This window comes from Mustelus asterias, chromosome 2 (assembly GCF_964213995.1).
Source record: "Mustelus asterias chromosome 2, sMusAst1.hap1.1, whole genome shotgun sequence".
Taxonomy (NCBI): Eukaryota; Metazoa; Chordata; class Chondrichthyes; order Carcharhiniformes; family Triakidae; genus Mustelus; species Mustelus asterias.
Window position 1 is genome coordinate 82,300,476 of NC_135802.1, and position 26,970 is coordinate 82,327,445.

The window sequence follows — 26,970 nt, forward strand, 5'->3', positions numbered from 1 at the left end:
TACATTAAGCTATTTTCTTTTATACAAGCAACAACCTCTGAAACACCCCAGATAATTAATGAAAAGTGGTGAGTGTACAAGTGTGCTTGGCATCCTGACACTATCCAGAAGTGACCTTGAAATAAGTAGGTTCCTCCTCCTGTACAGCTCAGTGCATTTATCCAAAGGCAGTTATCCACCGAACTATTGTAGCCAGTGAAGCAGGAAGATCTCAGGGTTAATCCCACCTCTGGTGATTCGATTAACTATAGTCTGGGTGGCACAGGGTTAGGGTTGCCAAATCTCCCAGGGGTCTCCTGAAATTAAAGATGCACCCCCCGGGACACAGATGCAAGAAACCCAGGAGAAAAATCATAGGTGCATTAAAAAAATCGTTGAACTAGACAACTTGCTCTGAGTAGTGAATGAACCTCATCCACCATTTGTTTGACTTGCGCTTGCTTTTGGGCTTTTGCATGGCAAATTGTTGGCAGCAGCAAAGCAAAATGCACAGCACATTCTACAGGGCACCAGGCACCTGTGTTAACAGGGCAAACAACTGTGTACCTTCCTCAATCAGATTGATGTGTTATTGAGCAGAGTAGAGTCTGAACCAGGAACCTTTTTGTTAGAATATTGATTTGAATGTCAAACCAGATAAACAGATACACAAGATAAAACAACGGGAAGGGATGAAAGATTGTATTACATGAAAGAGAAAGGAAAAAGTGAAAGAAAAACATTTTTAAAAATCACAAACAACTAAAATTTGAAGGAATCAGACCATGCTCCTGAAAGCTACTTCTCAAGATTGGCAGCAATTATGACTTGCCACACCACTAAAATGTTACATACTGGATTGGACAAGCCCTGACATTTTGTTTGGCCAGTTTTGTCTATATTTGTGAAGCAAGTATGGGCAACTGCTGATTTTCAAAGTACTCCAGTGGAGTCAGATGGTGAGGTGCCATTTATACGCAGCATTTAGGGGAGCAGGACATCTCAGACAATAACATTTGGATTTCCATGTATAACTGTGCATGTACATTCGCTGAAAGTTGACGTCCAATTTCCATGTAAATAATGGTGAGCACTGGTATCTTCACCACTATTTTTAAAACAAATTCAGACCTGTTGTGATTTAGTTACTCTTTTGAATGTGTTTATTTAATAGTTATAAAAATACTGGAGATAGAAAGAAATTGCACTTTGGTCAGGACAGTTGAAGTCATGTGATAAAACCTCCAGAAATATATCCATTCCACATTGACAACCTTGATGTAAACAAATTATCAGTTGTTGAAGGGTCTAGAATGTGGGGACCTGGATTAAATGCAAGATATTTAGGATGGAGAGCAGGTGAAACGTTTAAATACAGGCAGTCGAGAGGTCGAACAATGCATCGCCAGAGTTAGTGATTGAAACAGAAAACAGATGAACATTTATAATAGGTTAGAAAGTAAGGTAGATAACAAGATTTGGGAACGGGATGAGCACATGAATGGGGCTTGGGAAATGGGATTAACACTACTGTTCATGTGGACAACCTATTTACATGTTATGATTTCTATGTTATATGTAGTTAATAATAGGAACATTATGCAAAAAAGTATTTTTTGTCAATAATTAAATCCTGTGACTTGTGGCTTGGCACACGGTTGTAAATATTTACAATTTTTGTGCAGCACAATTTTTGATCAACAAATTCCTGGATGCATTGAAAACCTTGCAAAATAGCAGATGTCTTAATATCAGTGCATGAACCTTTACATTTATGCCAGTGCAAAGAACACAATTAAGAATCCAAAGCAACAAAAATTTAAAACATGTCACTGATTAAAAACACAACTTCACTAGTTTGGGAAAATCAGAGTTCTGAAGTATACATTTCTGCAAACTGTGCATTAACACAAAATATCTTTTGTCAGTATTTATTCCCAATTTTAACTGTCCCAGTCAAGAATTGAAGGAAAATAAAAATATATATATCATTTATAAAATTATTTTTTCCTATTTTTCAAAATGGACAATTGCTGGCTGATACAATAGCTCCAACTGGTTACATGCTAGCTTCTGCAAATTTCTGAGCCGTTTGAAAGTGAAAAAAGGCTAACACCTCACATCTCCTGGAATGTAACATTCCTTGCATCACAAACATTCCAGCCAAGCCAATACAATGCTCTCACAGACGGGATGTTTGTCCAGACAGCTAGGGCAGCACGGTGGCACAGTGCTTAGCACTGCTGCCTCACAGCGCCAGGGACCCAGATTCGATTCCTGGTTTGGGCCACCGTCTGTGCGGAGTCTGCATGTTCTCACATTTCCTCTGGGTGCTCCAGTTTCCTCCCACAGTCCAAAAGGCGTGCTGGTTAGGTGCATTGGCCATGCTAAATTCTCCCTCAGTATACCCGAATAGGTACCGGAGTGTGGTGACTAGGGGATTTTCACAGTAACTTCACTGCAGTATTAATGTAAGCCTACTTGTGACACTAATAAATAAACTTTGAGGAACTAAGGCAGCAGTTTGCAATTTCTAGTCTCCAATCTGGTACTAATGGCCTAACCATTACTTGTTCCAATACACAATGGCTTTCAGCCAGGGGCCTTGTTCAACAACTTGCAACCAGTTTCTCCAAGACTCTTATTGAACACAAGATTCCAGCCCTGGGAAAATACATTTTTTGTCCAACAGCTAGGAAAGTGGTGGGGTTATGTCACATGACCTCCCCAAGTTGAGAGAACTTGTAAAACTGCCCTGTGGATTTGAACTCAGGCAGTCACTGTTTGACCTCCAAAAGAGAAAAGTAGCTCTAGGCAAACAGCCTGCACTGTTCACCATCTTACCATCAAACAGGTGGCAGCAGAAAGAGCATTGGCCCCTCATCAAAACTATTGGAACTTGTGCCCCCAAGACCAATTCAATTCTACATGCTTTCTCTTGTTTGTGAAAAGATAGATCACCTTGCAATAGTCAACCTGTCCTCTGAAGAAAGGTTCCATTAGACTTCTGATTCTGGACACATGTAAAACCCTAACTTAAATTGTATTGTGGTCTGGCCCTGAACCACCTTCCTTTATCCCTCAAGAGCAGACATTGCAAAACCCCTCTCTTGCTTGCATGTGTGTAAAGATAAAACAATCCTTTTATTTTATCTTACTTCGAGTTTGCTGAGCAAGTTTTTCCATAGAGGATTTTTAACACTCCAAATTTGAGAGTTGGGGAAACCACTACTTATAAAAGGGGGAAATCAAAAATTAAAATAAAAACATCTGTTTACGAATGGGTATGGAGAGGAAAAAATAAGCCATTTTAAATTAATCTTCCTCCTGTCCGTAACAGTAACCCTTAACAAAAACTGGTCACAAAAGATCTCATCAAAATATATCATTCTTACCTTCCTAAACTTTTCAAGATGCTTATACATATCAGGGTCCAATTCCTGAGAAATATCTTTCATCCACAGTAACGCCCCCCGATATTCTGTGCGAGACTGTTCCATTCGGTTCACTGTCAACCAGGTGTCAGAAATGGCACGATACCTAAAAGTTTCCACCTCTTGGTACAGTCGACATAAAGGACTGCGGAGTGCCAACCTAAAACATCAAACCACAGCAAATTAGTACTTTTACTTCCATCTTAAAACTCAAAAGAAAAGCAACACTGTACTTCCCTCCCATCTCAATGTTTTAGCTGTTGCAACGTTAAATCAGGATATTGGGAACAAAAAGCAACTAGTTATAATAAGAAAATAATTGGAAATCATATTTTATGTTGATAAATCTTTTTCCTTTATTTTGGCCATTGTTATGTATTCACTTGTCCCTCACATTTTGAATTCGTTGAACCTCATTACTTTAGTATAGAGATTATATTTCAGAACAGGACAGGCATGGAAGATAGTGATCTTCATTTGAGAAGGAAGTCCAACACAAAGCAGAAATGGAAACAGGTTAGTAAACAAAAAGGAATAAGGGATGGAGATTTGAAATCCAAGAGATGAGTAATAACAAGAAAAAAGAGAGCAGAATTAGAGAAAACAGCTGCAGGTGAGTAGGGCAGGTGAGTAAGGCATTATATAAATCCAAGGCAGCACTGCGGGATATATACAAGGAGATGAGTTTTAAAATAAAATACAACCAGCAGGACAGAAAACTGAAAATTGAGAAACAGATTTTCATCAATATTCTGACATCCTTTAATTAACTTTGTAATATTCATAATTATACCAGCACTAACCTCCAATTTGTGCTGGCAAATAATACATTCCAAAATAACACAACAGATAAGTACTTAAAATTGTTATTCATACCTTAACATAGCGTACAATTAAGGCTGAATATTCATTTAATATTATCCTGTTTCTATTTCCTCATGGAGCTCCCACTGTTCATACAGGTGAGTTTGCGAGGCTCCACCAGATTTTTCTAGACATCTAAAACAAAACTTCAGAATGTCTAACTCCTGTCTACCAAAGTTTTGCCCCAATCAACCATCCTCGTACATGGATTTGGGGGTTGGCATGGTGTACTGTCACATCATGAACACATTACGCCAGTTTCCTAGACAGTGATCGCTGATGTGTTCATTCACTGAAGGTGAGTGGCATCGCACATGAACCGCATGTTAATGGAATCGATGTTTTATTTTTGTTGGTAAAATTAAAAGGTTTGTATTATGAACAGATGCTAATCCTGCTCCATGAACCTCACCGGTTTATAGAAATAGATGTCAAGCACCAGTAACAATACACAAGCTCACATCTATGGCATCATTATTGAGATGGGTGTGGGAGGTTAGGCATAGTTCCTTAACCACATTCATAGAATCCCTACAGTGCAGAAGGAGGCCATTCTGCCCATTGAGTCTGCACCAACAATAATCCCACCTAGGCCCTATCCCCGTAATCCCACATATTTATCCTGCTAATCTCTCTAATTTACACATCCCAGGACGCTAAGGGGCAATTTAGCATGGCCAATGCACCTAACCCACACATCTTTGGACCTGCGGGAGGAAACCGGAGCACTTGGAGGAAACCCATGTAGACAGTGGAGAATGTGCAAACTCCACATAGACAGTGACCCGAGCTGGGAATCGAACCCAGGTCTCTGGAGCTGTGCGGCAGCAGTGCTAGCCACTGTGCCACCCCTATTTTTGGTAGAATAAAGTCTCAATCATCTTTAAAGGGAACTGGTATTTTTTGGGAAGAATTATTCATGTTCAGTTTTTCAGTAACAGATTTGAAATTTTGCTCTGCAATATGCCCCAAAGGCCACAATAAAAGCAGATGGTAATTCAGAGGCAAGTACAATATTTAAAAAGATCTCTGATGAAGGGTCATCCAGAGTCGAAATGTTGGCTCTATTCTCTCTCCACAGATACTATCAGACCTGCTGAGATTTTCCAGCATTTTCTGTTTTTGCTTGAAAAAGAGGCCCTGTTGAGCAAATGAAGTGTTTTGTGAAGAATAAAAAAATGATTTACAATCAAGACAAGCAAGTTAATAGCCTTGGACACAAACTCATTAACTTATTCGGAATCAAGAATAATGCGCGTCGGTACAGTTATCAGATTCAGAAATTGTTTTATTTCTAATGTAACATTTTCCCATTCCTCAACTGCATTACACCCATTTCATGTTAGTGATTTGGACAGGTGACATGATTCCAGGTCTTTGGCAATGCTGATCCAGAGGTTTCCACTAGGAAATGAACATTAACAGCTCACATTCGCACACTTCAGAAGAATACTCAGATAGCTTGGACCAGGTTGTGAATTCAGTGCTTGAGGCGGAGTCAGATTTGTTTTCCTACTAATCATATGCCATGCTGCTCATCAACTCAGTGCACCATCAGATAATCTTTATCAAATATGCCATAGAATATTTCCTGGAATACTTTTGATACCTTTGCTGTGAGGAGAAACATAGTGCTTTTCCAGATGCTTGCATCATTTTTCCTGCTCTGGTTTTATCCTGTGAACCCTGTGATCTGAGAAATCGTCCCAACTCATTTTCTTCCTGAGACAAAACTGGAAAGGAAAAACAACACTTATAATTTTACCACAACTCAAACTTTTAGGTTTTGCATTTGTTTACCCTCCCTTTTCATTCATTATATCTAATTATTTCCCTCAGCTGAGAACAGGTGATGTCTACTGTGAGGCTGATTCTCATTTGGTGTCCAGTATAGGCCTGAGCCATAAGAAATAGAAAGTACAGGCTATTTGGCCCATTGAGCTTGCTCTACCATCCAATAAGATCATGGCTAACCCGATTGTGGCATGAACTCCACTTCTGCCCGTCTCCCATAACCTTTGACTCCTTTGCAAATCAAAAATCTGTCAAACTCAGCCTTGAATACATTCAATGAATTGGTCTCCATTAATTCCAAAGACCAACAATCCTCAGGGAGAAGAAATTCTTCATCTCCTTCTTAAATAGGAGACCACTTCTGATTCTGAATGATTCAGAACTAGAAGTTCCCAGATTTAAACCCTGATCTCTGTAGTTTACTAGATAGCAATAATGATGCAAACAAAATGGCCAAAATTGCTGACAAAGAGAAAATTAATTGGTAACACTCCTTGCTCCATAGCATCTCAATCCATTTGAAAGCTTCAGTCCATCACAGGTCATCAGTAACAAATTTTATCTGATTTAAGGTTCTTCTGCTCTTTCAAGTGATTCCCCACCTCTTCCAGCGCTGCATAGACAATGGTGCAAATGTTCCACCTCAGGAGTGGGTGGCTCCTACTTGCTGGTAGGAATTATACTAACCCTAAGATAACTTCTGAGAGGCTGGTGTCCCTTCACCAAAACGGATTCATTTGCAATGGTTTGCAATACTCAGGCGTGTACCTCCCAGTACAGAATATTCACCCCAAGTGCCGGTGACCCGGACACTCCAATACACTCTGCAGAGCTCCCTGATTGGGCAACCTTAACAGGCTTCAATTTGGGACATCTTTTGATGTCCAACCAAATAAACAAAATCAAATTAACTTAGGGACAACTCAAAAGGGGCAACTCCCAAAAGGAGGGGAACAGCCCGAAACAAAAGACAAAGTGGAAAGGAAACTTAAAACATCAAATTAAAATGTGATTAAAAGGGTCAATAATACACCCTAGTCCCTGCGGTGCCCAGCGGGCACGGAAGGTATTAACAGTACCCTCGGACACAGCATGCTCCCTCGCCAGGGACACCGGGCCACAAATATAACCATGGCAGACAGTCAAGTTGGATGATCCCCTCAGTTGCCTGCTGCCTGGGCCTGTAGATGGCATGCCTTGCCAGGCACAGGAGCAGGTTAGGCCTCAATTTGGGAGCTCATATTCCAACAAGTCCAACTCATGGACCTCGTTGAAGTCAATACAACACCTCACTCTGAACTGCCAATCTTGGGAAATCAGTCAGGGAGAATATCAAATTGAGATCTGACAAGACATGCACAGGCAACAGGAGTTGAGGTACCAGAGCAGCCATTAACTATTAGAATAGTGGAATTAACGCAAATGTTTAAAAGGCCCTTTGTTTCTATCAAATTTATTCCTAAATTACCACTTGCATTGAATAATACTTTTAATGACTTATCTTTGCAATTTTATTGCAAGTTCTCCCTGTAACCTTTAGTTCCAAATTTAAGACAAAGTGCAAATGGGAACATAAGTGAACAGCAATGAATTGAAATCATTCAGTTAAATTTCAAATATATTGAATAGTAAATAAAATACATACAACAAATTCGTTTCTGGTACTGTTCGATGACCTTCAGCAGTTCCATACATGTTCTCTGGATGGAATGGAATATCTAAACAAAATACCAATAAGAAGCAGGATTAATGTGGTGAGGACATAACAATAAACAGAGGGCCATACCGAGAAACTTGCCAAGGGATAATAGATGACAGGTTTGCTATCAAGATGTCCAATATTGGTTGGTCACTGGGGAAGAGAATAGTTTCACGAACACATTTTCCTTTGTTTCTGTTCTAAAGCTGTATACCCAACCTCAACATTATACTCCCACACTGCTCACTGATGCCAGCTGCTGTCAGTGAACAGCAAGGCATTATACTGAAAAGGGGGCTGAGGAGACAATGGCAGGTATGCGTTCACATGAAAGAGCAATGGGACAAGGATTCCCTCAGAGAAGCACCGTCTCTCCCCCCTTTCACCACCTACACTCCTTGCCTGTCAATGCAAAAACCTGAACTAGACCTTACATTGAGTGCACAGCTAAAGGAACCAGTATATTTGAACCATAGAATCCCTATAATTCAGAAGGAGGCCATCTGGCCTATCGAGTCTGCACCGTCACTCCTAAAGAGCATCCCAGCCAGGCCCACTGCCCTGCCCTATCTTCTTAAAAAGAAGTCTCACAACACCAGGTTGAAGTCCAACAGGTTTATTTGGTAGCAAAATCCACTAGCTTTCGGAGCGCTGCCACTTCGTCAGGTAAGTGGGAGTTCTGTTCACAAACAGGACATATAAGGACACTAACTCAATTTACAAGATAATGGTTGGAATGCGAGTCTTTACAGGTAATCAAGTCTTAAAGGTACAGACAATGTGAGTGGAGAGAGCGTAAAGCACAGGTTAAAGAGATGTGTATTATCTCCAGACAGGACAGTTAGTGAGATTTTGCAAGTCCAGGCAAGTCGTGGCGGTTACAGATAGTGTGACATGAACCCAAGATCCCGGTTGAGGCCGTCCTCATGTGTGCGGAACTTGGCTATCAGTCTCTGCTCAGCGACTCTGCGCTGTCGTGTGTCGGGAAGGCCACCTTGGAGAACGCTTACCCGAAGATCAGAGGCCGAATGCCCGTGACCGCTGAAGTGTTCCCTATCTGTAACCCCCACGACTTGCCTGGACTTGCAAAATCTCACTAACTGTCCTGTCTGGAGACAATACACATCTCTTTAACCTGTGCTTAACGCTCTCTCCACTCACATTGTCTGTACCTTTAAGACTTGATTACCTGTAAAGACTCGCATTCCAATCATTATTTTGTAAATTGAGTTTGTGTCTTTATATGCCCTATTTGTGAACAGAACTCCCACTCACCTGACGAAGGGGCAGCGCTCCGAAAGCTAGTGGATTTTGCTACCAAATAAACCTGTTGGACTTTAACCTGGTGTTGTGAGACTTCTTACTGTGTTTACCCCAGTCCAACGCCGGCATCTCCACATCATGACTATCTTCTTGATCCCATGCATTCATCATGGCTAATCCACCTAACCTGCGCATTTTTGGATGGTGGGAGGAAATCGGAGCACCTGGAAGAAACCCACGCAGACACAGTGAGAATATGCAAACTCCATGCACACAGTCACTCTAGGCTGGAATTGAACTCTGGTCTCTGGTACTGAGACAGCAGCACTAACCACTGTGCCACCCTGACTCACCATGAACAAAGTCATAGGTAATTTACCAACAATATATTAAATCTTCTGTCTACATGTGCCTTCATAGTGAGAGGATTTGAGTATAGGAAACGGGATGTTTTACTGCAATTGTATATGCATTGGTGAGGCCACACTTGGAGTATTGTGTGCATCTGAGGAGAAATGACTTTACTATAGAGGGTGTACAGTGAAGGTTTACCAGGCTGATTCCTGTGATGGCAGATCCATCAAATGAGGAGAGACCTAGTAGGTTAGGATTATATTCACTAGAGTTTAGAAGAGTGAGAGGGGATCTCATAGAAACTTATTAAATTCTAACAGGATTAGACAGGGTAGATTCAGAAAGAATGTTCCCAATGGTGGGAGAATCCAGAAGTACAGGTCAGAGTTTGAGGATAAGGTTTAAACTTTTTAGGACTGAGGTGAGGAGAAATTTCTTCACCCAGAGAGTGGTGAATGTGTGGAATTCACTACCACAGAAAGTAGTTGAGGCCAAAGCGTTGTGTGATTTCAAGAAAATAGATATAACTCTTGGGGTAAGGGGGAAGGCAGGTTCAGGATATAGAATTTGATAATCAGCCATGATCAAAATGAATGGTGGAGCAGGCTCAAAGGCCGAATGGCCTACTTCTGCTTCTAGTTTCTATGTTTGCCTTTCAGTCACCCATAAATACTATGTCCTGTCACACTCTTTTTATCATAGCTGGATGTCACATTTCTAGCATGGCACACTGGTTAGCACTGCTGCCTCACAGCACTAGAGACCCGGGTTCGATTTCCAGCTTGGATCACTGTCTGTGTGGAGTTTGCACGTTCTTCCCATGTCTGGGTGGGTTTCTTCCGGGTGCTCCGGTTTTCTCCCACAGTTCAAAGACGTGAGGGTTAAGTGGATTGGCCATGCTAAATTGCCCCTTAGGTTGAGGGGGACTAGCTAGGGTAAATGCATGGGGATATGAGGATAGGGACTAGGTGGGAGTTTGGTCAGTGCAGACTCGATGGGCCGAACGGTCTCCTTCTGCACTGTAGAATTCTATGATTTTAAGGACCTCACTTTTATTACTTATCTGTCTTTTATACCAGACTCCACTGAATTTCCTTAGCTGCACATGGTGGAGTTAAGTCCATTAAGCACAGGCAGCTTAGCTGTTATTTGGGTTTCTTGATGTATGGTACTGGAAGTAAGATGCTGCCATGGTGCCATCAGGTGGCTATTGTATGCTAGTGCTGGACAAATCAAAAAGATTTGATTACAATGTCAAATTTTGTATTCCTAACTAATATTACAGTAATAGATTTAAGGTACAAATAGGCCAGTTAAAATGTCAACTACTAGTAGTAAGTCAGATTTATGACAATTAACCATTTTCCATATTTTGTTAATGCAGGTAGAGGCTAAAATCCGTTACATTTTTTCCCCTCAGTGAGCCAGACAGTAATTTCCAAAACAGTTTTGAATAGAATGTTGTAACACACGTTTCAATTTGACTAACAAGATAACAATTACTTCTAGTCAGTGTCATAGTCAGTTTTCAAAGGAAACTGATGGCAACCAAACTTTTCTGCATGGAAGGAAGAACACTTGACTGATCCTGCTATTATTAGTTTTCTGAAAGAAAAGTCCAATTCTGCCACCCATTCCAAATACCCTTTAAAAAAGTGTTATTTTTCAATCTATATCCACATTCCTTTTAAAAGGTTTTGTGCATTCTGCTTCCAACACTGTATTGGATAAGGTAGATCAACACAGAAATTGGTTCTTGCCAGCCTGTTTTTGTTTATGGACATTTGTGCAATCAATGTGACGAAACTCAAGCAGGTACATTGTAAATTGCCCCCTACATTAGTCAACAAGCCCAATAATAATGCACTAAATTTTCAAACTCTGCACAACTTTCACATTAGGAATTTGCCCCTTTAATGACTTTTGTCCACTAATTTTACAAAGTAGTAAATTTAAGCCAAAATATTTGCAGGAAAAATAGAAGCTAGGAATAGGAGTAGGCCATTCAGCCCTTCGAGCCTGCTCTACCATTCATTTGATGATTCATGGCTGATCATCGAATTCAATATCCTGATCCCCCTTCCCCCCATATCCCTTGAGCTAGATCTAATTTCTTCTTGAAATCACAATGTTTGACCTCAACTACTTTCTGTGGTGGCGAATTCCACACATTCACCACCCTTTGGGTGAATAAATTTCTCCTCACCTCAGTCCTAAAAGGTTTACAACCCCTTATCCTCGAACTACGACCCCTACTTCTGGAGTCCTCCACCATTGGGAACATTCTTTCTGAATCTACCCTGTCAGAATTTTATAAGTTTCTATGAGGTACCCTCTCACTCTTCTAAACTCCAGTGAATATAATCTTAACCGACTTTATCTCTCCTCATATGACAGACCTGCCATCCCAGGAATCAGCCTGGTAAACCTTCGCTGTATTCCCTCTATAGCAAGGGCATCTTTTCTCAGATAAGGACACCAAACAGCAGACAATACTCCAGGTGTGGCCTCACCAACGCCCTACACAATTGCAGCAAAATATCCCTTACCCTATACTCAAATCCTCTTGCTATGAAGGCCAATATATAATTTGCCTTCTTTACTTTCTGTTGCACCTGCGCACTTACTTTCAGCAACTAATGCATGACATCACCAAGGTCTCGCTAAGTATCCACCTCCCTCAATTTACTTTGAAATAATAATCTGTCTTCCTATTATTGCTACCAAAGTGAATAACCTCACATTTATCCACATCATACTGCATCTGCCATGCATATGCCCATGCACTCAGTCCAAGTTACACAGAAGCGTCTCCGCATCCTCCTCACAGTTCACCTTCCCACCCAACTTTGTATCATCTACAAATTTGGAGATAAATATATTCAGTTTCCTCTTCCAAATCATTAATATACAATGTGAACAGTTGGGGTCCTAGCACAGATCCCTGTGGAACCCCACTAGTCACTGACTGCCAATCAGCAAAAGATTCATTTATGCCAACTCTTTGCTTCCTATCTGTGAACCAGCGTTCTATCCATCACAAGACATTATCTGCAATCCCATGTGCTTTATGTTACGAGAGACCTTGTTGAAAGCCTTCTGAAAGTCTAAATAAACCACATCCACTGATTTTCCTCAGTCGACTCTACTAGTTACATCTTCAAAGAATTTCAATAGATTAGTCAAGCATGATTTCCTTTTTGTAAATTCATGCTGACTTTGTCTGATTATACCACTGCCTTCCAAATGCTGAGTTATGAAATTCTTGATAATGGGCTCTAGCAATTTCCCGAGTACTGATGTTAGGCTCACTGGTCTATAGTTCCCCGTTTTCTCTCTACCACCCTTTTTGAATAGCAGGCTTACATTAGCTCCCCTCCAATCTGCCAGTCCAGAATCCAAAGAATTTTGGAAAATAACCAAAAATTATATCTACTATTTCCAGGGCCACTTCCTTAAGTACTCTGGGATGAAGATCGTCATAGGAACATAAAAGGAATTACTTGTTGATGATAAAATAGATGAGTGAAAGCAATCCTGAGGACACTGTTGAAGGGTAAGAAGAGAACGGTCTTTTAGTACCAGAATGGGCCAATGGCAATTTGAGTTCCATTATCTCCTCTCCCCCCAAGAAAAAACTTTAAAACTTCTTCCGCAGTTTTGCTGGATCCCAAGATTTCCCTCTCCAGATTTCTAATCCCAGAGCCCAGTACTTTTACTCTGCTCATCAAGCCCGAGAATACACACCCATGGCTCTGTGATCTCAAAACTGCAAATTCTCTGATCTTGGATTCTTCAACAATACCTTCAGATCCAAAGATCCCTCTCCAATCATTTCAGGGCCTGTTCAGAATCCAGAGATCACTTTATTCCCAGGCCTTGCTATCCTCTTTCAAAACACCACTATATTACCCGAGTACTGTCAAAACCTAGATTGTATTCCCAATCCTCTTACCTCCCATGTGTTCCTAATTCTGTTAAGTCTGAGTTTTACAGCACAAAATATGGCTAGTTGGTCTAGTACGCCCATGCAGACTGTCAAAATGAATTAACCAAAGAACAAAGAACAGTACAGGACAGCATAGGAAACAGGCCCTTCGGCCCTCCAAGCCTGTGCCGCTCATTGGTCCAACTAGACCATTCGTTTGTATCCCGCCATTTCCAGATTGCTCATGTGACTATCCAAGTAAGTCTTAAACGATGTCAGCGTGTCTGCCTCCACCATCCTACTTGACAGCGCATTCCAGGCCCCCACCACTGTGTAAAAAACGTCCCTCGCCCCTCTCACCTTGAGCCCGTGACCCCTTGTGATCGTCACCTCCGCCCTGGGAAAAAGCTTCCCACTGTTCACCCTATCTATGCCCTTCATAATTTTGTACACCTCTATTAGGTCTCCTCTCATTCTCCGTCTTTCCAGGCAGAACAAGCCCAGTTTACCCAATCTCTCCTCATAGCTAAGACCCTCCATACCAGGCAACATCCTGGTAAACCTTCTCTGCACTCTCTCTAAAGCCTCCACGTCCTTCTGGTAGTGTGGCGACCAGAACTGGACGCAGTACTCCAAATGTGGCCTAACCAGCATTTTATACAGCTGCAACATCATACTCCAGCTTTTATACTCTATACCCCATCTTATAAAGACAAGTATACAAACAAAGAACAAAGAACAATACAGCACAGGAACAGGCCCTTCGGCCCTCCAAGCCTGCGCCGCTCCCCGGTCCAGGATGGAATCCTGAATCCAAGATCCCCGCCCAATTTTCCAGCCTATCTACATCCTAATATCCTATCCACCGAGCTGTCCCACACAGCTACGATGCTTTGTTCATCACAACCTATTAACTCACCCCCACCCCCCCATTCCAGACCACGTGATCTCCAGGGAGAGGCGAAAACCCAGAGTGAAAACCCCAGGGCCAATATGGGGAAAAAAATCTGGGAAATTCCTCTCCGACCCCCTGTGGCGATTGAAACGAGTCCAGGAGATCACACTGGCCCTGATCAGAAAATGCTTCCCAACCCTATTCATTTCCACTTCTGCTTTACGAACACCATCTGAATTCCCTGCCCCCGAGACAGGTTCCCAACTATCCGCAGTCTCGCTCTGTACTGGCACCAGCAAGATGATCATAGAATAAAGCCTTGAAACGAGAAACAAAGAACAATTAGCCCGCGCCGCTCCCTGGTCCAAACTAGACCAGTCTTTTGTATCCCTCCATTCCCACTCCGTTCATATAGCTGTCTCGATAAGTCTTAAACGTTCCCAGTGTGTCCGCCTCCACCACCTTGCCCGCCTCCACCACCTTGCCCGGCAACACATTCCAGGCCCCCACGACCCTCTGTGTAAAATATACCATATGCCTTCTTCACCGCCTTCTCCACCTGTGCTGCCACCTTCAAGGATTTGTGGACTTGCACACCTAGGTCCCTCTGTGTTTCTATACTCTTGATGGCTCTGCCATTTATTGTATAATTCCCCCTACATTAGTTCTTCCAAAATGCATCACTTTGCATTTATCCGGATTAAATTCCATCTGCCATTTCTCCGCCCAATTTTCCAGCCTCTCTATATCCTGCTGTATTGTCCGACAATGTGCATCGCTATCCGCAAGTCCAGCCATCTTCGTGTCATCCGCAAACTTGCTGATAACACCAGTTACACCTTCTTCCAAATCATTTATATATATCACAAATACCAGAGGTCCCAGTACAGAGCCCTGCGGAACACCACTGGTCACAGACCTCCAGCCGGAAAAAGACCCTTCGACCACTACCCTCTGTCTCCTGTGGCCAAGCAAGTTTTCTACCCATCTAGCTACCTCTCCTTGTATCCCAGGAGCTTTAATCTTCTTAACCAACCTGCCATGAGGGACTTTGTCAAATGCCTTACTGAAATCCATATAGACGACATCCACGGCCCTTCCTTCGTCAACCGTTTTTGTCACTTCCTCAAAAAACTCCACCAAATTTGTAAGGCACGACCTCCCTCTTACAAAACCATGCTGTCTGTCACTAATGAGATTGTTCCGTTCTAAATGCGCATACATCCTGTCGCTAAGAATCCTCTCCAACAACTTCCCTTCCACGGACGTCAAGCTCACTGGCCTATAATTACCCGGGTTATCCCTGCTACCCTTTTTAAATAATGGTACCACATTCATTATCTTCCAATCCTCAGGGACCTCACCTGTGTCCAATGAAGAGACAAAGATTTCCGTCAGAGGCCCAGCAATTTCATCTCTCGTCTCCCTGAGCAGTCTAGGATAGATGCCATCAGGCCCTGGGGATTTGTCAGTTTTAATGTTACCTAAAAAATCTAACACTTCCTCCCTTGTAATGGAGATTCTCTCTAATGGGTCAACACCTGCCTCTGAGACACTCCCAGTCAACAAGTCCCTCTCCTTTGTGAATACCGATGCAAAGTATTCATTTAGGATCTCCCCTATTCCCTTGGGTTTTAAGCATAATTCCCCTCCTTTGTTCCCGAGAGGTCCGACTTTTTCCCTGACAACTCTTTTGTCCCTAACATACGAATAAAATGCCATAGGATTCTCCTTAATCCTGTCTGCCAAGAACATTTCGTGACCTTGGGACGGTACGGTAGCACAGTGGTTAGCACTGCTGCTTCACAGCTCCAGGATCCCGGGTTCGATTCCCGGCTCGGGTCACTGTCTGTGTGGAGTTTGCACATTCTCCTCGTGTCTGCGTGGGTTTCCTCCGGGTGCTCCGGTTTCCTCCCACAGTCCAAAGATGTGCGGGTTAGGTTGATTGGCCAGGTTAAAAATTGTCCCTTAGAGTCCTGGGATGCGTAGGTTAGAGGGATTAGTGGGTAAAATATGTGGGGGGAGGGCCTGGGTGGGATTGTGGTCGGTGCAGACTCGATGGGCCGAATGGCCTCCTTCTGCACTGTAGGGTTTCTATGTTTCTATGTTTCTATGACCTCTTTTTGCCCTCCTAACTTCCCGTTTGAGTTCTTTCCTACTCTCTCTGTATTCCTCCAGAGCTCCATCTGTTTTCAGTTGCCTGGACCTAACATATGCCTCTCTTTTCTTTTTGATCAGATCCTCAATTTCCCTGGTTATCCACGGCTCTCAAATCCTACCTTTCCTATCCTTCCTTTTTACAGGCACATGCCTGTCCTGCAGCCTTCTCAACTGTTCCTTAAAAGACTCCCACATGCCAGACGTGGTCTTACCCCCGAACAGCCTCTCCCAATCAACGGCCACCAATTCCTGCCTAATCCGGCTATAGTTAGCCTTCCCCCAATTTAGCACCCTACCCTTAGGACAACACTCGTCCTTGTCCATTACTATCCTAAAGTTAACAGAGTTATGGTCACTATTTGCCACATGTTCCCCTACTGAAACTTTGACGACCTGACCGGGCTCATTTCCCAGAACTAGATCCAGTATAGCCCCCTCTCTAGTTGGGCTATCTACATACTGTTCCAAAGAACCTTCCAGTACGCATTTTACAAATTCCTCCCCGTCCAGACCCCCAGCCCTAAGCACTTTCCAGTCTATACCAGGGAAATTGAAGTCTCCCACTACAACCACCCTATTTTTTCGGCACATATCTAGAATCTCCTGATATATCTGTCCCTCCACTTCCCGTGGGCTGTTGGGTGGCCTGTAGTATACCCCCAGAATAGTGATTACACCTTTCCTGTTTCTGAGCTCCACCCACAGCGACTCATTACATGACCCCTCTAAATTGTCCACCCTCTGCACCGCTGTAATATGCTCCCTAACTAATACCGCTACTCCCCCACCTTTTTTAGCCCCTCCTCTGTCTCGCCTAAAACACTTATACCCCGGAATATTCCGCTGCCAGTCCTGTCCTTCTTTTAACTATGTCTCCGTCACCGCAACCACATCCAAATTCCGCGTAAGCATTAAGGCCCTAAGTTCGTCTGTCTTACCCATTATGCTCCTCGCATTGAAGCAGATGCACTCCAGACCTCCAGGCCCACTCAGGTCAGCCTGCTCCAGAATGCTCTTCTTCTTAGCTAGCCTTGCCCTGGCCCCCAGCTCGACACAGTAAGAGTTTTAACAACACCAGGTTAAAGTCCAACAAGTTTATTTGATAGCAAATACCCCAGTCACCCCAGTCCAACGCCGGCATCTCCACATCATGACCCCAGCCTCAGTACTTACTGACCTACTGTTTTGATCCCCACCCCCCTGGCACACTAGTTTAAACCCTGCTGAAACACTCGAGCAAAACTCCCAGCCAGGATATTTGTGCCCTTCCAGTTAAGGTGTAACCCATCCTTTCCGTACAGGTGCCATCCTCTGCTGAAAACTTCCCAATGATCTTTGAATTTGAAACCCTCCCTCTTGCACCAGTCATTTAGCCACGTGTTCAATTGTAGAATCTCCCTGTTCCTAGCCTCACTAGCACTAGGCACTGGGAGCAGTCCAGAGATTGCTACCCTAGAAGCCTTATTTTTTAGCCTAGCACCCATCTCCCTGAATTGCTCTCGTATGACCCCCCTGCTCTTTCTACCTACGTCATTTTCACCAATGTGTACAATTACAAAGGTTTGATTACCTTCCCTTTTTAATATGCTTCCTACCCTCTCGGAGACATCCAGTACCCCAGCACCAGGGAGGCAGACTACTATCCTGGAGTCTTGTTCGCACCCGCAGAACCGCCTGTCTGTGCCTCTAACCATCGCATCCCCCACCACTATTTCTCTCCTAATCCCCTTCTTTCCCTTCTGGGCCTCTGAGCCTGTCTCTGTGCAGGCGATCTGGTCCTTGTGGCTTACCCCTGGAGGGTCATCCCCCTCCACAGAATCCAAAACAATATACCCTATTTTGGAGGGCAACCACAGGGGATCCCTCCACTGACTGCTCACTCCCTTCCCCTCTCCCATCTGTTGCCCAGCTCTTACTATTATGGGAGACTGCCACCGGGGTACTTTCTGGTACATCAACCTTACGACTTTTACCCTTCCTAACTGTGACCCACTTGTCTTCCTTCTGAGGCCCCGGTGTGACTACCTGCTTATAACTTCTATCTATTATTTTCTCATTTTCCCTGACTAAACTGAGGTCATCGAGCCGCAGCTCCAGCTCCCTTACACGGTCCCTCAGGAGTTGCAGTTCCATGCATCTGGCACAGATATGGACCTCCGGGAGGCAAGTCGTCTCCAGGAACTCCCACATCCCACACCGAATGCAGCAAACTGGCCTCTCACTCATACCTGCCATTTCCTTTATAGGTTTGGAAAAACAACAACCTTCCTTGCCTCTGCCTGTTTTCACCGAAGCCGTGTGAGCCAAAGCCCTTATAGCTCTCACTCTGCTCCCTGCTCACTCCACTGCCTGCTACAACGCTGCCCGCTCAAAAGTGCGGCCTGCTTTTAAACCCACCAAAAACCTTCCCAGGCCTCTCGTGGGCCTACTTCCAGTTTCGGAAAAAACCTCCGATTTTAAACACCAAAAAATCACTGAAAAATAAATGAGTAAATCAAGTCTAGAAACAAACTCTCTTACCCTCAGCCTGCTCCTGTGGAACCACACTTTACAATTTTTGTGTTTATGGTTGTGTAGTTTTTATAATGAATTCTTCCTCCCAAAATTGTTTCAGGTAGGACATTCCACATCCTAATAATCATCTGCATTTATTAAACAAAAACTTCTAACTTCTTTAATTCTTTTGCTGATGATCACACTGAGTGGAGCAAGTTTCTCCTGATTTATTTTTAGGAAACCTCTCAAAGTTGAATACCTGTGCTGCTTGATATAACACCGGTGCTCTTACAAAATTGCTTACTGTGAACAATGACATAGGAGATGTTATGCCACAATATGCATTTCCTGTACCACACCCTTCTCCTTATGCCATGATTGTTTTCACATTGTGACAATTGATAACACTGAAAATAATGGCTGCTTGTATTCATTTAAATGGGTGATGATAGTTGACTTGCTCAAATTAACATTAAATTTACTCAAGTCTACCTACCAACTGTACTGTTGGAAGAGGAACTTCATGCTATGTCCAGAACAAGTCTACTAATCTTCCTTGCCATTGTTTCACATTTTATTTTCATTCTGATTTTTTCTAACTTTTACCTTTCTACTTTCAATATTTCCATCACTGCTTGCCTCTTCCAATTCCACAATTTTGGACTTAGCCCTTCCTCATGTTGACATCTCATTTCTTGATTTGATTTATTATTGTCACGTATATTAGTATACAGTGAAAAGTATTGTTTCTTGCACACTATACAGACAAAGCATACTGTACATAGAGAAGGAAAGGAGAGGGTGCAGAACGTAGCGTTACAGTCATAAAAGAGTTAGACTTTTTGAAGCATAGAATGAGATTAAAAGATAGAATTCGAGGGTATGCTGGGCACAGCTCGCAAGAAGTCACCATGCTCCGGCACCATCTTGTCTTCACAACAAGGAATCTCAAGGTGTTCCATCATGCTCCTAGCATCTTTTCCTCTAACAGGTACCACAAAGTCCACCTACTGTACCACATCTGCTGCTTTCCTTCCCTTTTCCGGAACAAAATTTTGACTATTGGTCTCTGAGCCAGCAAAATCCTGATTCGGGTCCCTTATTCTTTGCTAGCAGCTGGAAATAGTCTGCGTTTAATTAATATTTTCATGATCAAGTGGGTGAATTAATTCTCAAACTTAAATGTAAATGTATTTTCCAATGTTGCCAAAGAAATTTGAATTGAAGCTTATAACACTTTTTTAAAAACAAAATTCAATCCTTCATATACAAACAGAAGTTGCCCTTTGCTTTTGCCAATAAAAACACACAGAAAATTTCAACACTGCTATTTATGAAAATCCATTTCAAATTCAATTCATCGCTGATGAACTAAGCAGTTTCCAAATCACAAAACTCCACTTTCAAATCAGAACTAAATTATTCACTCAGCTGATATTTTAAATCCTCTGACCTTCAAATGCTCACCCTTCTCATGCATTAGAAAATAACATCCTGAAGAGTCTTGACAGGATGTGGAGAGGACTTTTCCTCTTGTAGGAGAATCTAGAACTTGGGGTCACTGCTTAAAAATAAGGGCTGCCCATTTAAAATGGAGATGAGGCAAAAAAGTTTCTCTCAAAAGGTCATGAATCTTTGGAACTCTCGTCCTGAAAAGGTGGCAGAAGCAGAGTGGTTGAATATTTTAAAGGAAGAGATGGATAGATTCTTGGTAAGCAAGGGGATGATAGATTATTGGGAGTAAGTAGATAGAGTTACTATCAGATCAGTCATGATCTTATTAAATGATGGAATAGGCTTGAGGGGCTGAATGGCCTACTCTTGCACCATATTCATATGTTTGTAACAGCAAATCATAAAGAGAATTTAGACCAGCAATATGTGCTGTCTCAAAACATAACTATTAATGGACTTTGCCTGCAGTGTCTTAGGACCAGACTTCCACTGAGTCGGGAAGACTTCACCGATATTTAAAAAATGGCATGCAGGACCCAGATATGGAAATCCTGCCTCCATTTCTGACAAACCCAATTTTCCCCAGCAGGGGGAATGTGGGAGAGTATGAATCACTCAGGCAGGGCTATTTGAACTTAGTGCAGAGTTCAAATGAACCACAGTTTGGCTGGTCCAAGAATTTTAACCCATAGTAGTCATAAATTTATGTAAAAGATGCAAGTACTCTTGAAGGTTGGATGAGTACTGTTTAAGTGTCGTGATTGAAAGTTCTTTAAATTTCCTGCTCTTTAGTCATGAAGAAACCAGGCTGAAGCAGTCAGTGAGAGTTTAAAAAAAACTTCTGCTGGACTGCTTTGATTGACAGGAAATCTGGTGTATTTTAGAAAAAAACATATGTTCCTACAGTTTCAATAAAGGTCTTTGTTAATATTTCCAAAGTGCTATTATGTCATTAAGAATGCTTAGCTGAATTTTAAAACCTACATTTATTTCATCAGGAGGTTCTGAGTTTGAGTGCCAATTTAAGGAGTCTATTAAAGGATTAGCTTTGTGGAGTCTGAATAGAAATTTATTTTTACAAGAAATTAACCATTTGAGGAGATTTATAACCCTTGAATGGGTTTCATGAATGGGACATTTTTCACCATCAAGTGTCTTTGACTGAGAGCAGTAGTAGATTGTTGGGATATTTTTTTCCCCATTTCTACAAGACTCCCGAGGTCTGTCCATAGTGGATAAGAGGCAAGTGGCAATGGAAGTGGCATGGGGATGAATATGGAATATGAGTTGGCATGGTTGGGGGTTGAGGCGGTGTGAGGGTTAGAGGGCATGGCAATAGGTGCGAGCTCATCACTCACAGGTGAATAAGGTAGGAGAGGTCTTTCCCACCATCCAGCTTCTGTTTCTTCTGTACCATTTGTGAGGTTGGTGTACGCACAGAGAATACATCAAATAATTGGCAGTAAAGCTATGCCACGGCCCTCCTCAAACCCTTTTATCAAAGAGAGAGATGGTAGCAAGTCATAAAGGAACAAGGTAAGACCAAAGCTGACCCATCCTTTATGAACTTCCTGGAAAGTAACGGCTGAAAGTTCTGAGATTGGCAGCTGAAAGCCTCTCACAGCTACACGTGTGCTTCATTTTCAACATTGTACCCTGCCAGCACAGTTCAGAGTGGAGAGACCCAGCCGACTTCAAGCAGTAGGTGAGTGGGGTGGGGAGATACAGGAAAATTGGCCACATAATGTCGCACTTTCAAAACCTGTGACAGAGTTACCTATATTATTACATTCCTTCCAATTTGCTGAAATTTCTAATATTTACACAGCATAAAAGGAGAACATGTCCTTATGTACATCAACGGGGATGAAGTAGAAAGGGTTGCGAGCTTCAAGTTTTTAAGTGTCTAGATCACCAACAACCTGTCCTGGACCCCCATGCCAAAACTATAGTTAAGAAAGCCCACCAATGCCTCTACTTTCTCAGAAGACCAAGGAAATTTGGCATGTCAGCTACAACTCTCACCAACTTTTACAGATGCACCATAGAAAGCATTCTTTCTGGTTGTATCACAGCTTGGTACGGCTTTTGCTCTGTCCAAGACCGCAAGGAACTACAGAAGGTCGTGAATGTAGCCCGATCCATCACACAAACCAACCTCCCATCCATTGACTCTGTCTACACTTCCTGCTGCCTCGGCAAAGCAGCCAGTATAATTAAGGACCCCATGCACCCTCTCTCTTCCACCTTCTTCCGTCGGGAAAAAGATACAAAAGTCTGAGGTCACGTACCAACCGACTCAAGAACAGCTTCTTCCCTGCTGCTGTCAGTCTTTTGAATGGGCTTACCTTGCTTAAATTGATCTTTCTCTACACCCTAGCTATGACTGTAACACTATATTCTGCACTCTCCCGTTTCCTTCTCTATGAACGGCATGTTTTGTCTGTATAGCGTGCAAGAAACAATACTTTTTCACTGTATGTTAATACATGTGACAATAATAAATCAAATCAAAAAAGAACTGGAAGGGGCTTCAACTTTAAAAAACATTAATAAGGAATAAGTGCTGAAGGATAGGGCAATTTTCATCCCATCATAACTTGCACAACGGTGCATTTGTATCTGCCTTTACCTTTCAAAAAAATCAATCTCACAATAGTAATGATCATTTATTCTCCCTAAAAAGAGGAATAAAACCATATGGCTGAAATAAGTAACATCCTCAGTTTAATCTCTATGAATGCTTCTCAGCAACTTCATATTTAACCAGTCTGCTGATGCACAATTATATTTTAGTTGGTTAGTCATTACCTACGTAACTGAAAATATGTTTTTAGATATCAGTTGCATTGTTTAGGGGAAAAGGATCCTGGAGTGCTCACTCTACTTGAACTATGAGTCAGCAAATAAGTTAATTTTAGGAGAGGAAGATGGAGAAAACAAATGACTAACTGACTTATTGACCCATCAGAAAATAGCTTTTAACTATTGGAGGTATCTTTACAGAACTGTGTCTGGCTTTGAATTGGATCCAAAAATCTTGGACACACCCATTTCATAGCCACTCGTGATGTGGAGATGCTGGCATTGGACTGGGGCAGACACAGTAGGAAGTCTCACAACACCAGGTTAAAGTCCAACAAGTTTATTTGGAATCACAAGCTTTCTGAGCGCTGCTCCTTCATCAGGTGACTCACCTGATGAAGGAGCAGCGCTCTGAAAGCTTGTGATTCCAAATAAACCTGTTGGACTTTAACCTGGTGTTGTGAGACTTCTTACTATGGCCACTTGTGTTATTGAGCTGAAAGTTGTGAAAGACATTAATCCAAACTCCTGACAGACTCGGCTGGTAAGTGAATCTCCACACCAGGGTTAAGACTAGGTACAATTATCTCTATTTAATACACAGCTTGAATACAAAAAAGGGGCTAATTAGTGATAAATTATTGCTAAGGTCCCTTTTCAAATGCTAGATCATTAAAGTGAGAGTTGCTTGCGATGAATACGTCATTACAATTTGCAATGTCATAACTTAGTTCAAACTGAATTTATATACTTTATTTTTGGGAGGTTGTTTGGCAGAAATAATAAATAAAGGAAATGATGCTGTTGACTATGTTATATTCATTTATTTCCTATTTGCTCTGGAATTTAAAATAAATAGTGCTCTAAAATGACATTTCTATTCCATAAAAATATATCTTAAAAATAACAAGCTGAATTTCTATTTTATCAATATTATTTATTCTTATATTACAATTTCCTCAAAAATGCACCACAAAATTTACTCCAGTAACAATTATGGTGAAAATAATCATGTTAAGAGCAAGTGTTCCTATCTTTATACAAAAAATTACTAATTTGGTCTACTACTGTACTTAGTTCACAGACTTCTTCTCACAGCATAGAGAAGTTATTGGTCAAAAAATCACATGATATGCTCTATGATTGTGATCACGGGCCTTAGGTCTCCTTACACTTCGCCGCATTTGATATGACCAACTATACAATTTTCTTCCATTGCTTTTGGATGATGCTAAACTATGTTGAATGTAGCCAGGGTATCTGCAGCAACAGGTTCTCTTCTCACTCAGATACTATCTTCTCTCCAGTGTTCCCCAATGATCTATCCTTAATCCTCTCCTCTTTTTAAAAAATCAACATACATACAAACACAGGACATCTTCCACCATTTGTTCTCTATGTCTTCCAGCTCTGTCTCTCCCACACTTGTCTCAATCCTACATCAATCTTTCTACTATCAGACCATCTGTCTAACATCAATTTACATACAAGTTAAAACTTCCATTCAAAACATCAGAAAACATTGACTGAAAATCATGTCACTCCCATAGACTGCTTCATTGCTCTTAACTTCATCCCCTCCACAGGCACAAACAGGAGGAGATTTTAACATTTGGACTACCCAATTCTGCCTATGACAGCTTGTTCATTTTTTTCAGCCTATAGGGTGGAACCATTTTGAGGTCTAGACTTTGTTTAAATGGGCATCTCAATAGGCTTGCTAGATATAGGATGGTGCAATTTTGAGTGTCTTGCAGGAACCTGACTTGTAAGATAGTCCTGGCAGGTGTGGGTAGTAAGAGCCTGGGTTGGGAGCAACCTAAATAATAACTTTGGAGTTTGGAGATATCTCCTGTCCAGAATAAAAATATTTCAAAATATGCTTTATGGGACCTCTTCAGCAGTACTGGCATTATTGTTGCAGACTGTATGGCACACATTCCAACTAGTTCCATCCTAAAATGTGATTCGGAGTCTTATATGTCAGAGAACTCCAAGTGCTATATTAAAGGCAAAGTACTACCTGAAGCAGGTGATCACTTTGGCCAATCATTGGCAGGCCCCTGCAGCAGCCACATCTTCAGTTTTAACTTAACTCTAGATGCAGACCCCTTCTGTTCCATCAAGGCAGGTTTAAAATCAGCTCCATTTGGTCTGTACCAGATCATACAGGCTATTGAAGTTTTGTTTGATCTTGAACAAAGCTTCAAGTCAACATCCTTGCCAAGATCAATCACCAAGAACTCTTACCTCCTCCATAACGACTACCTTCATTCTTATCTCTCTTGTCCTCCTCTTAGCTCCATCCTATCTCTGAATCTTCCAGTCTCTTTTGGTCCTGACTCTAGCATCACTTGCAACCCTCCTAACTTATTTGGTTACAAAACCTTCAACTGCCTTTGGTTCTATTCTATCATATTCCCTCAACCTACTTGATCTCCCCATTTCCCTCTCCATCCCAAAAACAAGTAATGAGCACCTTTACACCTTTTTCTGGTTACTCCTAGGATGGGCTTTTCCAGTCCTTCTCATCAAAGTCAACCTCTGATGGCGGTTTCCTGATGGTGGGCTGGACAAGCCATTCAAAAGCCGTAGATGGTGGCAGGACCAGAAGATCCCACCAGCAGCCAATGGCTCGTGTATCTGCTACTGGGGTCAAAAAATCCCAACCCCAGGGCAGAATTTTCCCATCCCGCCCACCACGGGAATCATAGCAGGCAGGACAGCACCATGCAAATGTTCGTTGACCTCAGGTGGGATTTTCCGGTCGAGGGGCAAACGTGGCTGCAAATCCTGCCCCTAGTCTCTGTCTCTATGATTTGACATCAGTTCATCTATCTCTTTCCATTTTGAAATACTTAGAAATTTAAAATAATAAGAATGCAAATACAAATTGTTGAAGCCATAAAATGTGTTTTCGAAAAATGAGACAATTAAGTCAAAATAAACTTAAAGCTTACAAAAAAAATTGCATTCACCATGGTTGAACTTAATGCAAATCACTGACAAATATTATCCACCATTTTACCTCTAATTTAGAGTCGAGGTCTGCATCTGATGCAACAACATGCTTATCTTCTTTCTTTCCGGTCACTTTAATAAATGTTTGCTTGGTCTTCCAGTACCTTTGTTGCATTTTGTTTACAACCGAACTGTCCTGGTTTCGGACATACCGACTATAGAGTTCTCGAGCATAGCTACTGATAAAAGAGAAACAACTTGGGTTATTTATTCAATCTACATTACATTATGTCATCTTGTCATTTCAGTTCATTCTGCTGACCTGGAGCAACTCAGACTAACTTGATTTGCAGTCCACATAAACAGTAAATGGGTGCTTCTCAAATGGGAGAAAAGTTTATTTCAGAAGTCAGAACTAGGTTTTGTTCTTGATTTAAATAAATCATTTTGACTGGGGTTTAGTGAGCAAGATATGTAAATAAGGTGGTGACACAAAAATAGAATGGCAAACAGCAAGGAGGACTTCAGAAGATTCCAGGAAGATACAGACAATTTAGGGGAATGGGCAGAGAGGTGACAGATGTGGAAAAATGTGATGTAGTGTATTTGGAGAGAAAAAAAAGGAATGCAAGTATACAATCAATAGAAAACCACTTAAGGATATGGAGAAACAAAGAGACTTCGGGCTACAAATAATTCCTTGAAAGTGTGAGCCTCAGAGAAAGGCAAGTAGCATGTTTGGTTTGAAATAATGCAAGGTGAAAGAGGTTACAATGTATATGTACTAAGCTTTTCCATCAAGGGAACTTGGTAAATTAAATTAAATAAATCTGCAATTTTAAGGTTAGTATTAAAAATGACAACAACCTACCGATTGTCGTAA

General features: G+C 41.9%; 1 protein-coding gene across 2 annotated transcripts in view; it reads right to left on the reverse strand.

The window, feature by feature from the left end:
• Positions 1–26,232, reverse strand: part of ica1 (islet cell autoantigen 1) — a 146,094-nt gene extending 119,862 nt beyond the window's left edge. For both annotated transcript variants that reach the window (XM_078228018.1, XM_078228011.1), the window contains exons 1-4: positions 26,155–26,232; positions 7,717–7,789; positions 5,887–6,010; positions 3,375–3,573 (exon numbers count right to left, since the gene is read on the reverse strand). In XM_078228018.1, the coding sequence (XP_078084144.1) occupies positions 3,375–3,573; positions 5,887–6,010; positions 7,717–7,762 (369 nt within the window). In that variant the 5' untranslated portion in view covers positions 7,763–7,789; positions 26,155–26,232. The remainder of the gene's footprint in view (positions 1–3,374; positions 3,574–5,886; positions 6,011–7,716; positions 7,790–26,154) is intronic.
• Positions 26,233–26,970: the final 738 nt, after the last annotated feature.